The sequence below is a fragment of the Symphodus melops genome (genome assembly GCF_947650265.1).
Source record: "Symphodus melops genome assembly, chromosome: 17".
Taxonomy (NCBI): domain Eukaryota; kingdom Metazoa; phylum Chordata; class Actinopteri; order Labriformes; family Labridae; genus Symphodus; species Symphodus melops.
In genome coordinates, this window is record NC_136707.1 from 19,346,384 (window position 1) to 19,363,814 (window position 17,431).

Genomic DNA, 17,431 nt, shown 5'->3' on the forward strand with positions numbered 1-17,431 from the left:
GTGCTTATCTTTACAGCATCTAAATTTCACCTTCAATATGCACGCCTCAAGTCTCTGGTGTAAACAGTGTTTCCTCTTTCTCCCTCTGGTGGACAAATAATGGTACAACATCACAGTAAAAGCTTAAACCGCCCACAATTTTTTACCCAGTTTTACAATGAGAGGGAAAGGATTGCAAGCAAATTCTCAAATGTGGTTAAATAAAAATGCACAACGCAGTTTACATTCAGGGACTGAACAATACACAACTTCTTTAGCAGCAGTGATCAGCATCAAAATGTTAGAAGCCGCATTTAGCAAATCAGGCAGTTAAAATAAATACATCAAGAGTTAAATATCACTGCAGCCAAACACAAAGTTTGCTATCCATTGAGCAAGTGAGTGTTTTTCAATGTGCTCCTCTGCACGCTATTGACTAGCTTTTTCCCCCACTCATGTTAATATTCATACAAACTTGGCCATACTTATTTAAAATCTGCACATTCAGGTGCGAAGGACTGACCGCTTTCAAGTATAAAGTTTACATAACAAGTCATCGGCTAACATTTTAGCACTGAAGGGATTCAGTTTCCCTTTAAAAAGAGAATGACACCTGATGTAGGAATGATAATTGTCCAAAGTGTGATATCACCATTACATCCTTTGCTTTGTGGCTCCTCATCCTCACCAAAAGTCCGTCAAACACTGACACCGTTAAGGTTTGCGTTTAAAATAGGCCTCCACTGCAGAGAAAAGGCAAAAAGAAGAAGACTTAAAAATCAGACTCAGCTATTGAAGTCAAACAGTCAAACGAGAACTTGGTGTTTAATGTACCTGCATACTCCTGTGGCAGCATTGGTCTGTTGATAACTGTCTGAAATGCAGTGATCCAGTCTTTCTGATTCTTTTCGGTGTCACATGCAAGTAGAAACTTTCTGTCAGGTGTCACTATGGTTATCCCAAACTTCCAACGATAGCCTTGAGTGTTTGCTGGGAGGGCAGGCAGCACAGTGTAGCCATTTTCCTTCCCGCCAATGAACACCTCACCTCGTGCATAAGCGTCCTAAAAGCAGACAGAGAAACCTTTAGTAAAGGCCCTCTTCATTGCTTGAAAAGGATGGAGTAAACCAGTAACAAGCTAATGTTATCTGATTATCTTTTAGGGGAAAAAAACAACTCAACAGAATTAATTAGTTTCAATCCACCGACGCTCCAAATAGGACCGATGTACAAAGTTAAGGCATAGCACCATCTGCTGGTCACAGTGTTAAACTACATTTTTATTACCAGTGGATCTTTGAAGTACATGAGTCTTCTGTCATCCATTGTGAACCACCTCTTCTTAAAGCCCTCTGTGTGCTACAGGATGAAACCGGAAACAAACAAGGAGTGCAAATACACTTAGCATTTGGCTACCATTTCCTGCAAGATGCTGTCGAAGGTTATAAAAATCTGTGACTTTTTCTAAAGTCTTGTTAAAAATTGACATTACCTTTGGACCAGTCTTCTCCATAAAACCCTCCTTTATGTAGCTCCTGGTAAGCTTTGGCAGCAGCTAAAACAACGCAGATTTAGTAACTGATCAAACATATGTATGTAGGTTTAATTTCCTAGCACTTTGCACAATACTCTCAAATACAGCCAACATGAATAGATTTATGTCAGCCTCCTTGATTGAAAATAAGACCGTGTGAGTGAACTCACTTCAGAGTAAGGTGCTCCAGGAAAGGCCACCTGCAGGTAGTGAAACCTAGCTGCTCTGATTGCGTTGAACCAGTCCACCATTTCCTTCAAGACACAGAAGCAGGACTTTGATTTACTTTTGTTTGAGAGGGAGAAAATCGAGACAATAGGAAAACATACATATTTATAGGGATGGAAAGCTTAATCATAGAAAATTGATTCAAAGGTGTCTACGTTCACATTGCTAGATCTGAATCTCAATAATATGGTGAGCATCTGCAGAGTAAGATTTAGAAATTGAGGACACACCACCGTCTTAAATCGGAGGTGTGGAAGCTTTTTGGCTTCCCCAAGAAAGAAAATAAAAACATAGTAAGAAGATAACAGATCAGACAAAAAAGTGTGCAAATATTACAAGACAGGGAACTAGACAAATAGCACAAACGTCATTGTTGTACAATATATGCCATGTGACAAAGACTTAAATCACAGCATGAAACAAAACCCTTCCAAACATAAATATACCCCCTTTAATCCATCTTTGGTTTTTACTGGACTGTATTTTGAAATATCCATCCATTTTCTGCCGCTTATCTTGGGCCGGGTCGCGGGGGCAGCAGTCTAAGCAGAGACGTCTAGCCCCTTATCCAGAACAGATGCCCAAACCACCTCAACTGACTCCTCTCGATGTGAAGGAGTAGCGGCTCTACTCCAAGCTCCTCCCTGGCCTATCTCTCAGGGTGCGCCCAGCTACCCTACAGAGGAAGAACTTTCGGTAATGACCCAAACCTCATGACCATAGGTGAGGGTAGGAATGAAGATCAACCGGTAAATCGAGATCTTCGCCTTTCGGCTTAGCTCCTTCTTCACCACGACGGACCGTTACAGCGACCGCATGACTGCGGACACCGCACCGATCCATCTGTCGATCTCACGCTCCATCTTCCCCCCACTTGTGAACAAGAACCCAAGATACTTGAACTCCTCCACCTGGGGCAAGGACTCCCAACCGACCCGGAGAGGGCAAGCCACTTTTTTCCAGTCAAGAACCATGGCCTCAGATTTAGAGGTGCTGATCCTCATCCCAGCCGCCTCGCACTCGGTAGCGAACCGCCCCAGTGTGCGCTGAAGGTCCGGGTTTGATGGAGCCAACAAGACCACATCATCCGCAAAAAGCAGAAACGAGATCCTGTCGACCCCTTCTGGCCCCTGGCTGCACCTAGAAATTCTGTCCATAAAAGTAATGAACAGAACCGGTGACAAAGAGGCCAACGCGCACCGGGAACAGGTCCAACTTACTGCCGGCAAGGCGAACCAGACTTCTGCTCTGGTCGTACAAGGACCAGACTGCCCTTTGCAAAGGGCCCCGAACCCCATACTCTCGGAGCACCCCCCACAGACAACACGAGGGACACGGTCGAACACCTTCACCAGATCCACAAAGCACGTGGACTGGTTGGGGGAACTCCCATGAACCCTCGAGCACCCTCAGGAGAGTGTAGAGCTGGTCCAGTGTTCAGCAGCCAGGACGAAAACCGCATTGTTCCTCTTGGATCCGAGGTTCGACAAACGGCCGGATCCTCCTCTCCAGTACCGTGGCATAGATAGACTTTCCAAGGGAGGCTGAGGAGTGTGATTCCCTGGTAGTTGGAACACACCCTCCGATCCCCCTTCTTGAAAAGAGGGACCACCACCCCGGTCTGCCAGTCCAGAGGCACCATCCTTGACCTCCACGCGATGTTACAGAAACGTGTCAACCATGATAGTTCCTGCACATCCAGAGACTTAAGATACTCAGGGCGAACCTCATCCACCCCCGGTGCCTTGCCACCAAGGAGCCTGCCAACCACCTCGGTGACTTTGGCTTGGGTGATGGACGTGTCTACCTCTGAGAACTCGGCCTCTGCTTCCTCAGTGGAAGACGTGACGGTGGCATTGAGGAGATCCTCGAAGTATTCCTTCCACTGCCCGACTACATCCCCAGTTGAGGTCAGCAGCTCCCCACCTGCACTGTAAACAGTGTTGGTGAAGCACTGCTTCCCCCTCCTGAGGCGACGGACGGTTTGCCAGAATTTTCTCGAGGCCAACCGAAAGTCCTCCTGCATGGCCTCCCCGAACTCCTCCCAGGCCCGAGTTTTTGCCTCCACAACAGCCCGGGCTGCAGAACCCCTAGCCTGCCGGTACCCGTCAGCTGCCTCAGGAGTCCAATGCGCTAGCAATGCCCGATAGAATTCCTTCTTCAGCTTGACGGCCTCCCTTACCTTTGGTGTCCACCACCGGGTTCGGGGATTGCCGCCACGACAGGCACCAGAGACCCTGCGACCACAGCTCAGAGCAGCGGCTTTGACAATGGAGGTGTCCAGCCTCCCCCAGGATCTGTGAAAAGCTCGTCCGGAGGTGGGAGTTGAAGACCTCGCTAACAGAGGGTTCAGCCAGACGTTCGCAGCAGACCCTCACTATACGTTTGGGCCTGCCAAGTCTGACCGGCTTCTTCCCCTGCCAGCCCATCCAACTCACCACCAGGTGGTGATCAATTGACAGCTCAGCCCCTCTCTTCACCCGAGTGTTCGAGACACACGGCCAGAGATCATATGACACGACCACAAAGTCTATCATTGACCTCCGGCCCAGGGAGTCCTGGTGCCACGTGCACTTATGGACATCGCTGTGCTCGAACATGGTGTTTGTTATGGACAAACTGTGACTGGCACAGAAGTCCAATAACAGAACACCGCTCTGGTTAAGATCAGGGAGGCCGTTCATCACCCCCTCCAAGTCTCACTGTCGTTGCCCACGTGAGCATTGAAGTCCCCCAGTAGAACAATGGAGTCCCCAGTCAGAGCACTGTCTAGCACCCCTCCCAGGGACTCCAAGAAGGCCGGGTACTCCGCACTGCCGTTCAGGCCGTAGACCGAGACGACAGTGAGAGACCTGTCCCCTACCCGAAGGCGTAGGGACGCAACCCTCTCATTCACAGGGGTAAACGCCAACACCTGGTGGCTGAGCTGTGGGGCTATGAGCAAGCCCACACCAGCCCGCCGCCTCTCACCGCAGAGAAGTGAAGAGTCCAGCCCCTCTTGAGGAGCTGGGTTCCAGAGCCCAAGCAGTGCGTGGAGATGAGCCCAACTATACTGAGTCGGTACCTCTCAACCTCCTGCACAAGCTCAGGCTCCTTCCCCCCCAGTGAGGTGACATTCCATGTCCCAAAGGCCAGAAGCTGCGTCCAGGGATATATATTATATTATACTAGAATAGTCATCTAAGAAGCTAAAAAAAAAGCTTATTATAAACCAGCAAAATCAATCACACACTTTCTTGTAATGATAATCCATTTCCATCAGATGCGCACATATGCAATCAGACACACCTTACACTAGGAAGTCCCGCTCTCACCTTTCCATCCTCGTGGTAAACAAAGATATTCCTAGTGCTGTTGTCCTTTAAATAAGTTATCTGCATGCCATGTGGGACGCATATTTTTTCTGGCTGAAAAGTGGCGTTCACAGTATTGATCTTCATTATTGCTTTGGGCTCTCTGGCCTGCAGAAGGGACGACATTGGAAGAAAAACATTAATATGGTAGGAGCCTGTTTTACTTTCAAGCTTCTTAAAATCCTGTAGAAAAATAACAGAATCAAAGGATTATAATGAGTTAACAAGCTCAGTGTGACAGTAGTGTTTATCAAGATGTAATTAGCTTCACTTTAAATTTCACAATGTTCTTGCACTTACAGCTCGTAAGAAGCATTTGGATGTAAATAGGATCTTCAGGTTTACCAAAGAAATCAGGAAGTTGGTAATAGTTGGGCAGTTTCAACACCAACTAGATCAAATCAGCAGATCAAACCCAGATAAAGACATTTAAAAAGAGTCATTAAAACTCACATCATGTTTGTTAAAGTACTTCAGAACACCTTCCCGTTCAGAGAGAATAAATTTTCGGCTTAGAAATTGCCCGTTGTCTCTGCCTCTCTTCCATAGAGACCCCTCTCTGTAACCTGCAACGAGGACAGTAACAGTGAGTTCAGATCCATTGTCAGGGAGCACGGGTATAGAGGGAAGACAGGTTACACCGAGTTTCCTTTACCAAACATTTGCACAAAGTAGAAACAAACAAAGGACCATCAAGCTTTGACAAAAATTTATTCTGTCATATGGATACACTTTAAGCTGCATTAGTAGTTTGTTTTTGGCGAGTTGGGGGCAGCAGACCTGTTAGAAAGTTTCCCATTTACACAGCAATAGCAAAGTCATCCAGGATATTAGAATTAAACGGCCATTTTTTATATTCAGTCCAACGGTGATCAATAAAAGTTTGCCGAGTTTTAAACCATGTATTGTTATCCTTACTTGTTCTCAAAGCCCATATGTTAAGACGACCTCACATATTGCTATGTGCAAACTTTCAGCTTTTGTGGTCACATTTCTTAGCAGCTCAGCAGTGGTGGGCGGAAGCACCACTGCTTTTACTACACATAAATTATTCAGCCTGGTTTCCCCTACAAGCTGAAAACTTCTGCAAATCACAAACCCAAGACACAATTTGCACAAACTGTCCAGCTCGTAGTCAACAAGGATCTACCGTAAACTACAGTTTAATTGTAATTTATGTTAATTTAGGAGATTTGTATTTCCTTTTACCAAACTGATGGTACATATTAATCATCCTAATAAACTGGAGAGTAAATAAATGACTGTTACAAAAGGCTGATGTTCCCTGGCAGGATTGTCCTCACAGTGAGGATCAGGTCAGTGCTCGGTACAGAATCTGAACTCTAAAAGTTGGATCCTAACATTCCTGCTATAAAAGTCTGTCATAGTATGAGCAAAAAAATCTATAAGGAAAGTCAGCCACAAAATGACCTGTACTTTGACACTTTTTAGGAAACTGGATCTGAAATAAAGATGCAGCCTCTTTGTCTGATGCTCCACATCCCTTTCCTTCCGTCCATAATTTACGTTGCCCCCCACCTCACCCCCTTGCTGAGGTTCCTTGCCCCTTTGTGCAGAAATAAAGTCGTCATGTTGTAGGCCACAGACTGCAGTAAACTTCTGGCTCAGCATGGCTTCGTCAATTATTCATGAATCCTAAAGTCTCGTTCCACAGCGGAGAGCAGAGGGTAGATTTACACAAGAACATGACACATCACAGGAGAAGGAGGTGGCTCATTCACTGTTACAGCAGAGTGACCAAGGCTTGAAAACACCTCGGAGAACAAAGCTGTTTAGACCCCAGTGTCTTTAAGCTCCTCATCAAAACATAGCTGCTTTCTCCTTGCAAAAATGTAGCAGCAATGCAACTTTGAATATTTTTAAACAAAAGGCCTTTCTTCCTCTGTGACACAGATGCACAGCCGCATGCTCCTAAACCTCGGCACAACACAACACAAGAGGCCATTGAGAAAGAGGCACAGAGACAGACAGCAAGAGATCCCCAGTCATGAGAATCAGATAATGGCTCTTTATCTAGTGAAGGGAGATTTTAGATTTTTCTAAACAGTAGAAAGCTGTATTGCAGCAATGAGAGGTTGCTCAATTTTGACCCTGTGAGAACCGTTGTTTTGGTTAAAGGGAACTGTGTTGATTTAAGACATAACACTCTGGTTTCCTTATCAGGGCAAACTTGTGCATACACTTGTTACAGTGGCTAGAGTAATGACATATTGCTACAACTCGCCGACGAGAAGCAGTTACACAGGAATGACTTTAAATGTTCTGGTAAGGCTGTCAAAAATGATGTCTCTATCAGGGTCAACAGCTTCCTATGTCCTATGTCTTGAGGTCCCAACAGGAAATGATTGATAGAAAGCATATTGATGACAGACACTTTTTTATCAGCACAACATGTACATCATATAGACTATACAGACAACTGCCCTCTCTCCTCTAAGCTGCAGCAGAACAACATGTTTCTCAAAAGGTATTCAAGATGTTTTTTATGCATGATAATGGTTGGAATCTCATTTAAGCAACTTAAAAAGCACATGTATTGTCTGTATATGGCAGTTACATTAAGATGTTCTAGTTAACAATCTTAGTGAATAAACAATGTGCAACTGTGATGGACACACCCTAGCATCTTTACAGTAACATAAGATGTTCAAGTATTTGTGTATCGTTCATGATTCTGCACAAAGACACAGATGAAGGTTAACTTGTAAGATATTGAGCTGATGCAGATGCCTAAAGATCACACAGCCATCATGAAGAAAGGGTAAGACATGTTTCAATTAGAGAGCTAGAGATGTGAGGAGCTGGTGGAAGCAAAGATTTCATATAAATAATGTAATAAATCAAACAGAATGGTCGAGACCTGCTCGAGGTAATATTTGGTATGGATTTGCAGAAAAAAAAGATGAATCAACTGATTGAGGTATGTGACTGCTTTGTTTTCTATGTTGCCTATCACTAACAGATAATGCACATCTTTAACACAACATTTTTTTTTAACTTTAAATGGGAAATGCTCTTGAATAAGAGTAGCAACCCCTCTTTTTACTTGCGATAGGATGAAGCAAATACCTGAGCTGACTTTAATTTCCCAAGTGTTTGCTGTTCCACCTTATTGGGATGCGTTTCTTATTATAAAATATTATATCACCCACTGTGTTCAAGCTTTGTTCGATTAATTTTCTTTTAATCACATTATTGTTATTTCATTAATTAGAGTGTACATCTCTTCTGTAATTGTGTTTCTTTGTGCATACTCTTTTGGCTAATATACTCCTTGCAGTACCACATTTTTATGTATAAGCTCCAACGCCCTATACCTTGTACAAAACATTTTAGTTTGTTTATTTACTATTATTTAGCAGAGCATTCTCCCCTAGACCTCATCCTCAACTTCTTTATTTAGACATTACTAAGTTGCATATTTATGCCTTATGAGCATATCATACTATACTATTAAGATTTATATAAATAGGCTTTGGGCACAAGAGGGGAGCAGGGAGGTCAAGCATTATAGGCTGATGCATGTTAGAGGTATTTAAACTCACCCGCTGAGTACGGCTCCTGCTTCTCCACACACATAAACTCCCTCCTCTCGTACTTGGCTCGGATCCATTGTTCCCTCAGGAGTCTGAACAACAGTTGGTGTTAGACACACAGCTCTGGTGTTTACTTTATGCTTGATTTAATTTGAACACATTAACTCATATGGACGTGGACCCATCGGGCTGCATTTCATGCTGACTGAGAAGTACAGCCACTAAATGTGACTTATGTTTTGTGATATTAATAACATAGCTCGTGATTTTCTTTTGTATTTATCTTCTCAAGAGTCTGGACTTTCTTCAATTTATGTCAGAAAGTTAAGAAAATAAATATATGAAATCTTCTTAGCGTTTGTCTTAAGACTGAAGTTAAAAAGAAACCAGCACTCAAGAAGTGGTTTTTTTTTGTTTTGTTTTTTTAAAAAAGGTTTTGTGAATCCGGCCCATCATATTCTTTTTACTGAAAAGAATACACAAACTACAAGCCCTTTATTATTAAATCTCTCTGTCCACAGAATACGAACAGCAGTCTTAACAGTACTATCAGTAATATTTAACCATCTTTTAGAACAAAAACAGTTAATCAGCAGAGGTGTGGAGAAGAAGGTCCTAATCACTCTGACATTTGGAGATGAACACCAGTACAGAGGTAACAGAAAAGTTTCTGACAGTCAGGAGGGTATATTACTTACAAGCAGTCTTTGTATGTGGGCCGGTAGAAGAAGGCGGGAACTATCTGCTCATATTTGGCCTTGGCAGCATCGTTACCAACAGAGTCCACAAACTGTAGAGGAGCAGAGAAAGAAAGTCAGTCTGTCAGTGATGTGTGTGTACTAGTGTGTGTTTTATTTAATGAAGGCAGGTCACACAATGCAAGGTTCTCCTGAGTCCACAAAGTATTTTCTTTTCAATGTTCGATTTGCAGCTATTTGTGGATAGCTAGCTTAGGATGGCTATACATCAGCCTTCATCCAATGGGTAAATGTATGCATAAGTAAGCAAAGCTTGTTTGCATAAATGTAATATTAACAGTGAGCAAATCTGTGATGTGTCTGATCAAGATAACTATGAAACTGCTAATAATTAGGCAACCCTTTATACAATATCCAGAGTACTGATCAGCCATGCGTATAAACTGAAATCAGGAAAGACAAAGACAGAATGACCAAGATATTTTGTGTTGAGATATATATATATATATATATATATATATATATATATAAAACACAAACCTAATGTTGCGCTCACTGACAGCGGTTGATTTCCTTTATATTTCAAATGTGAAATCTACCAGTGTTAAAATTACTTTTACAGTCCAAGAGTCCCTAGATTCAGCACACGCACGCACACACACACTATCTGCTAGCTGCTGGCTCATGCCTTTAAGCCAGTGCTGAATGGAGAACGATGACTCGCCTTATTCTTCCTAACAGTGATTCAGGAGTTGTGTGGCAGGCGGACAGTGATGCATACAGCAGAGTGGGCGAGGCACAGGCTGCAGAAAACACCTTTCTACTCCATAAATAAAATTCTTCAAAACACTTGCTGTTGTTTCCACAGGAAACACACTCAGAATGACTCACCTCCACCTCAGACGCGCTCCAGGGATCCAGCAGAACTGATTTCACCTTGCTGATCTGAGCAATGTTTCTATGAAGACCTGAACAGCTGTGACACACAAACACACCCAGGGTGTAGGACGCCCACTCTGGATCTGCAACACATCATAAAGACACATGTTGATGCACACTGAAGTTTAAAATAACCAAACAAGGCCATTTCTGAACTTCCTTTTAATTGCGCTGATGGCTCAGCTGTACTTGAAAGAGGTCAACCACGAGCCAATCAGTGTTTTACACAAGAGGCAGAGAACACCATCACACAGGAAACATCATTTTTGGAGGTTTTTTTTACATGATCACTATTGTGAATTAAGGTTCTAATCATCACAGGTAGTTTATTCATGCCGACCAGAAATGTTGGAGAATGAGGCAGATTGATAAATAACACATTTATGCATTTCTTTCTTCCCTCCTTTTCTTTTTTGCATCGTTAGCAACTCCCTCTATAAAAGTCTCATCTCTTCCCAAGCCAGCGTTACTAAGTGAGTCACTCAAACTGTCTTCTGAGCCTAGATTAAGCCATTTAGTCTACATCCTCAGAGGGATCGAAAAAAAATACAAATCCTCCAGTTTTAACAGATGATTTGGACATTTGGATAAAATTATGTCATGAAAGCAGATTGTGTGCGAGAATAAGACCGTTGCTTCTTATTCAACTGTGTAATGTCTTCAAAAATGTTTGTTGGGGTAATATATTTGATTTGATTTGATTTGATAGGAAGAATAGTAAATACTGTACTGCACATAGAATTTAGAATTTGTGGATAATATGTGCTGTAAAATGTTTTTTGATACTATAGTTTAATTTCTTCACATTATCTTTCATTAGAGTGGGGAAAATTAATGCAGGATGTTTGGAGGGTAGATCTAGCATATCTACGTCAAAAAAAAACATTTTTTGAAATGGAAATTTACTGTCTATCTTAAAGAGTTACCAGGATGTGCAACATGTCATTCACACATTACATACACTCTTTTTCTTTATTTAATAATTGAGTCACTACTTCCTCCAACACCTCCAATGTAAAGCAAAACCTAAACTTGAGAAACATTTCTTTCACAATCATCACTCTGATCAATGCAATGTGATTTTCCTCCTCCATTGTCGGTTGATTTGGAACCCAGTCTGAGAATAAGAGCCCAGTCCAATGTTCTTTATGAGCTTGTTACTGCCTTTAACCATTATGCTTTTAACGACTCGAGGACACAGCTGCTAAGAAAGCGTGAGAATATAAATACTCTGTTACTTCCTTGTGCTTTATCACACAGCCGCACACATCTTAGACTGCGCATCTGTACACAAGAGACAACAGGCAAGCCACTCCCATCTTCTCTGAAGTACGGGTCTGTGGCTTGTTGAGGTCGAGCTTTTCTACCAATCTAACAGTTCCTCTCTGAGAAATTGACACTCAGAAAGTGTCACAGACAAGTTGCAGATGGAGGGTGTAATCATATTTAGCATGGAAGAGTCCACAAAATGACAAAGTGCACTTAACATGTCTTTTTTCCTTTCAGCCTTTTTCAAGCACACATCATAAAACTTCTGCCCTCTCTTTTTTTTTTCTTAACATTTTCTGATTCTGGCATCTAAAGAGAAAGACTTTGATTTCTCTCATGGTCACTCGTTAAAACAGATAGATCACCTTGAGCAGTTAGATTACTATCAAAAGCATGTGCATGTCACAGTTTCGAAAAGAAGATTTAAAGTATACTGTACATGGATGAACTGACCTGAAGAAAGAGGAGTAAATGTAAAGGCTACATGGGTTCACTGCATACTATGCTAGTATTGATCATCACTTGGACACTTGTTACAGTAATAAGAAACGCCTTATCAGTAAGGAAACAAAACAAAATAAATTCAACTACCTGAATATAAATACTTTAACTGTCACGGTGGTTAAAGAATATTTCAGGAACCACACCTGCTGGCCTGTCTGTCCTTTTCTCGGAAGATATGTTAAGTGCAAACAGGGTGTGTTACCACCTGAGCATGCACAAGACAAGGTGAAAGCATATTTGACCCTTCAAACTGAACTTGAGGCAACAAAGAAGTAGATACTGCTCATGACAATTCCTAACAAAACATAATAAAGTTTTACAGTGTAAACGTGTTAAAAGTCCATTCAAACGCTATACTGAAACGTAATTTCAATTTCACTGTATGTCTGACATATTTTGGAATTGACAAAGTAAACCTTGAACCTTGAATTATTACTGCTCGTTCTGAAAGCTTTTACGTGATATGATTTAGGATTTTTATTAACTGTTTTATATTTTAAGCATATCGAGACCAGAAGCCACCACTGACAGAAAAAATAATCTGGTAGCCTAACCTACACTCTTAATAATAAAAAACAAGACAGTGAAAAGCTGGTACTGCCATTCATTTGTCTGCTGCCTATAACCATAGGCATTGGCATACAGTGAAGGAGAGGGTATAAAGAAACAAATAAAAAGTGGTCCGTAAAACTTTCTAGCACCTGTCAGCGAGTCATCTCTTGCCTACCTGCAGCTCCACAGTCGGCACAGTTTCCATTCCCGGGTTTCTTTAGAACCTGTATCAAACGCTTTCCGTTCTGTTCTTGATCCGAAGCCATAGTGCAATGCACAACAAACGGCACAGTGACTCAAGCATCGAAAGGGAGGTCTGTCGCCGCCCGGGGCGCGAAGGAGTGGATGCGTAAAAGGCGTCAAAACAACTGATGGGGCGACTAAGTTCACGAGTCTGAACGGTGAAAGGAATGAACACTCTTTAGAGGATAACAGCAATATACGTCTTCTCTATGTCTCTCCGAAGGGAGACCCCCAGTGGTCACTTGTCTATAGGAAACGCATTCACGAAACATGTAGACAAAAACTGAACACAAGTACACTCACATAACCAATTTACTGTCTTCTTCGCGTCTTTAATGCCCGGAAGTAGGCTTTTGTATCAAGACTGCCGCAGTCAAGTAGATACCTGTCATTATGTCACCGCGGTTACTTTTCATACAGAGCTGGAGATACCTTGTTGCTCCAGCGGGACTACCTACTCATAACAAACTACCACGAAACTGACACTAGCCCATCATTAGTCACTTAAAACACAATTCTGCTATTTTACTTTTCAACAAACATACAACAACATCATAGGCAGAACAGAAAATCTCGCCCAGCTGTTTCCTCTCGAGGATAATTAGGATTGCAGGTTGGTGGTGGGCGGGGCTTCAGTTTTTGTCTGCGTCATCAGACGTCCTATTTGTGAAAGAAAAATAACAACACTAGAAATTGTTTATCGGTTTATCCACAGATAGCATATTAAGGGATAGGTTGAGCCATAGAAAACTAGAATTTGAAAGAAATGCAATTATGCGTATTTGTGTCTTATTTTCGGCCCAGATTTTATTAATTTTAGTGATTTTTTTTTTTTAGATTGTTTTAATATTAAGTAAATTGGTATTTCTTTTCACTAACTATAACCAGTTACAACAATGAATTTGCATTACAAGAAAAAGAAATAGACCATGGACCAGCAACTTCAGGTTCAAGTGCGTGTGATCTTGTCAAAGGTTACTTGAGACAGTTTCTGCTGTATTACAAATCATTAAGTGAAATATGCCGATGTGATTTTACTTATCTATAAATGAAACAACAGAAATGTTAACTTATGAAACCACTGACCAGTGTAACATAGAATTTGTCAGATATGGCCTTAGATAAACTCAAACTGAGACCCTGTTCAATCCACATACAAAATAAATAGATACAAATATATTGAACATTTCAAGGTGGATTTCATCGTATTTATTGTGTCGTTGTTGTTGCATTGACTCAAAAGTTACGTATGGTAATGGACTTCCTGTGCCCGGTGCAGATGACCTCATCAATGTAGAGAGAGTTTGCTTTAAACTCGATGTTTTCCTGTATTTCTAGCTGGCAGCGGATCAGAGACCTCTGCTGTTCCACTGAGCGGACCATTGCCTCCCGCAGTCTGAAGAGTGCAGAGGAAAAGAGATGACACATTACTAATCCTGTACGGTAACGGCTCTACAAATTACATATTTGAAGTGAGAGGGAATAAAAAATTTTTTAAAAAATGTCACAATACTCTTAATCTATTTTATGAATATCGCAGAGTTTCTTGTCATAACATTATTCTTTTTAAAAGCTGTAATATTTGTATCCTCACTTATGTCTTCAAACTCTAACTGTATTGATTTTTAAAACAGGCGTTCTCTTGCCCTTTCACATTCAAATCCAGTGTGTGTTAGACTTACCTGTTGATGTTCGAAGGCAGCAGCTGGACCTCACCGAGAAGCTGCGCCTGTGCTGGGTCGAAGCATTGCTCTTTCGCTGGCCTCAGACGGCGCAAATCCAGCCGGGCATTGGCCAAACTCAGACCACGTTCACTGTCATTGATGGCCAGTTGAAGATCCTCTCTGATTCTCTTCTGACAAGCAACCTCAGAAAGAATCTGGAGGGAGCAGAGGTGTCAATCAAGGGTCAGTCAGTTTTAGCCTTAAAAAGCTAATTAGCAGCAAAATTATATCAGCACTAAACAGTTCCACAAATCATATAAAATAAATGTTTTCTAAGCACAGAGAAACACTTCATAATGTTAATCCCATAACTGTTGCATGTGCTTGGAATTGGCATGGATAATCACATGCTTTTGCTCGTATCTCTGGTAAATGACTTTATTCCCAACACTAGGCTCACTCTCTTAAAGCAACAGAAACTCCAAGTTCTCTACCTTGGCCAGCTGATCCTCCATCTGACTTTTGGCTGTTCGGACAGCCTGGATGTTAAACTGAAAAGCTGTTGTCGTGGCCTGGAACTGCATTTGCATGTCAGTGGCCGTTTGTTCCAGAAGCGACTCCACTAGTACATGTAAGGCCAGAGAGTTGGTCTTCTGCTGCTCCGACTGGACCATGTGGATGTCTGTGATATTCTCCCACTGCTCTGGTGTCACTCCAAGGCTGAGAAATTTAAATAGATGTATAAAAAGGACTTCACAAGTCTTAAAGAGAATAGTTCAGACCCCTTTTATATTCAGAGTGAATTCAAATCCTCAAAAAAGTTTCAGAATCAAACACTTTTACAATTTGCTGAACATGCAGTATTCCTTGTTCCTTTTCTTTCTTTCTTTCTTCTTTAAGGTTATATTTTTAGGTAATTAGTTTCCTTTATTGGACAGGACAGCAGAAGAGAGTCAAGAAATATTGGGAGGAGAAGAGAGGAATGACATGCAGTAAAGGGGAAAGGTCGGATTTGGAACACAGGGACGCTGCAAAAAGGAGCACAGACTCTATACAAGAATCGGCAACACAATGGCTATGCTGTCTGGCACACCTGTACGTTTTTTCCTTATTGTTATGGGGAGAACATGTAAGTGGTACAACACCTCATCGTCACAGTTTGTGCAAGCTTGTCAATTGAATGAGCAGTCAGTAAAGCACAGGAGTTGTCAATGCTTTGAGCTTCCAATTTTTCCTTCAGATTGTTTTCCAGCTGGTACTTGGCAGACCGGTTCAATCTGAAACACAAAGCAGCTGATTTTTTTTCCCTCAGGTTTGAGGACAATAGATGTGTTTTTGTTTTGTTTTTTAATCCAAAAAGTCTTCAAATTTTGAATGTTCCCAATGAGGAGTTTTCATAATCCTTCGTTGTCTTTTCGCCTTACCTTATCTGCTCAATGATCTGCTCTAAAGCACGCTGAAGAACAGCCACTACTCCTTCAAAAACATCCCTCTCCTTCATGAGTTCTCTGTCCACATCATCATGTCGCCTCTCAGCAGGAGGACGTTTCATTCTAAAGGCCACAGAAGAATTAAAAAAAATATTCTCATCTGCTTTAAATTGAACCTTTATGTTTTAAATTAATGCAAGTAAATTGGCTCCTCATGAATTGTAGTAAGAACCTTAAATCCATGTATTTGTTTGAGAGCCTCTCTATTTAACATTGAGCCTCACCTCTCCTCCAGACAGAGAACAGTGACTTTCATAAGCTCTTTGTTCGCTTCCAGGGCTTTTAACACTCTGTTTTGCAGTACGATGAGGTCATCTATCACCACAATAATGTCCTCCAGTTTCAGCTCCAACTCCTTTTTTAGAAACTGGATGTCTCTAACCCGCTGATCTAAACAGCAGAAGAAAACAAAAAATCACAACAGTCCTTATCTGTACTTGTGCGAAATGTCCCTTTAGTAATACACTGTTAACACAGACCAGTAAGTTTGGAAACGTTCCTTTTTCTTACCAAGTCGCTTGGTGTCATCATTCTGCATTCGTTTACATGCTCTGTCTGTTTCTAGCATCAGCCGAGACCATTCTGCTCGATAGAGTTCACAATGGCCCCGCACAGTCTCCATGTTCTTCAGATTTAATCCAGAAGCCTGCTGGGAAATGCTTTGCTGGAATGACATTGTTCCCGCTGGTGGTCCTTCACTGACAGGCAGGTAATAGAAACACAATTCTGATGGGTGGATTAATGGTTGCCTCAGAACTGAAAAACATAAAAAAGATGATAATAATTTGATCCCTTCCCTGGGATATCTGGACATGAGTTACACTGAAATAGCGTCAAAGAGTATTCATGTTCTAATATATTTTGCAACCAGATAGGAAAGGGCAACAGAGCAGCATTAACGATGTGGATTTATTTAGTGTTGTAGCTGCAAATGCAAAAAGACAAAATGCAAAATATTGTGCTTGATTGTGTGCTGATACCTACTAAGACTAAAAGAGCAATAATGATGGCTCGACGAAATTATTTCCAATGTGTCTTTGTAAAAAAGGGAAGGTACATAAACGCAGCCCACTGTCTTACAGAGCTTTATCTTTTATATTCCTGAGAAAAGACGACATTATCCTACGTTAGCATCTGTCTTTAGCTACAAATTAACAAGCAAACTAGTAAACTTGACGTATATTAGCTCTATTTTTGCTTTGTAGAGGTGTCGCTCCTCGTGTCATATCGCGTTCTTGACAAAAAATGTTTTGCCAAATCTAAAAAGAAAAAGCTGCCATTGACAATACCTTTATTTGTTGGAGAATTTCCCAAACATATTAGTTTAGTCGTCGTCTACCACAGCCGCGGGGTTAAGAGCATCAAAACAAACAGTAACTATGGCAACGGATAACAAGTGTCAAACGCGGAAACGATCAGTT

At 41.7% G+C, this 17,431-nt stretch overlaps 2 protein-coding genes across 5 annotated transcripts; both read right to left on the reverse strand.

The window, feature by feature from the left end:
- Window positions 1-110: 110 nt before the first annotated feature.
- On the reverse strand, window positions 111-13,525 carry LOC306837791 (arf-GAP with dual PH domain-containing protein 1-like). 2 transcript variants are annotated; one of them, XM_079365591.1, is made up of 11 exons: window positions 13,242-13,525; window positions 10,241-10,371; window positions 9,350-9,441; window positions 8,661-8,743; window positions 5,548-5,660; window positions 5,056-5,202; window positions 1,684-1,767; window positions 1,472-1,534; window positions 1,267-1,338; window positions 814-1,042; window positions 111-722 (listed from the first exon to the last, which is right to left on the reverse strand). In XM_079365591.1, exons 1-11 carry the CDS (start codon window positions 13,270-13,272, stop codon window positions 694-696), a joined length of 1,074 nt encoding a protein of 357 aa, XP_079221717.1. In that variant the 5' UTR covers window positions 13,273-13,525; the 3' UTR covers window positions 111-693. The 2 variants fall into 2 exon arrangements, with proteins under 2 accessions (XP_079221717.1, XP_079221716.1); XM_079365590.1 differs by lacking the exon at window positions 13,242-13,525 and adding an exon at window positions 12,789-13,153.
- A 525-nt stretch (window positions 13,526-14,050) lies between these two features.
- Window positions 14,051-17,412, reverse strand: tekt1 (tektin 1). 3 transcript variants are annotated; one of them, XM_079365688.1, is made up of 9 exons: window positions 17,300-17,412; window positions 16,995-17,111; window positions 16,521-16,766; window positions 16,235-16,400; window positions 15,945-16,073; window positions 15,666-15,797; window positions 15,015-15,240; window positions 14,539-14,735; window positions 14,051-14,252 (listed from the first exon to the last, which is right to left on the reverse strand). In XM_079365688.1, the coding sequence occupies exons 3-9, from the start codon at window positions 16,684-16,686 to the stop codon at window positions 14,093-14,095; spliced, it is 1,176 nt and encodes a 391-aa protein (XP_079221814.1). In that variant the 5' UTR covers window positions 16,687-16,766; window positions 16,995-17,111; window positions 17,300-17,412; the 3' UTR covers window positions 14,051-14,092. The 3 variants fall into 3 exon arrangements, with proteins under 3 accessions (XP_079221814.1, XP_079221815.1, XP_079221813.1); XM_079365689.1 differs by lacking the exon at window positions 16,995-17,111 and having other exon boundaries at window positions 16,521-16,708; XM_079365687.1 differs by lacking the exon at window positions 16,995-17,111.
- Between the last annotated feature and the right edge of the window lie 19 nt (window positions 17,413-17,431).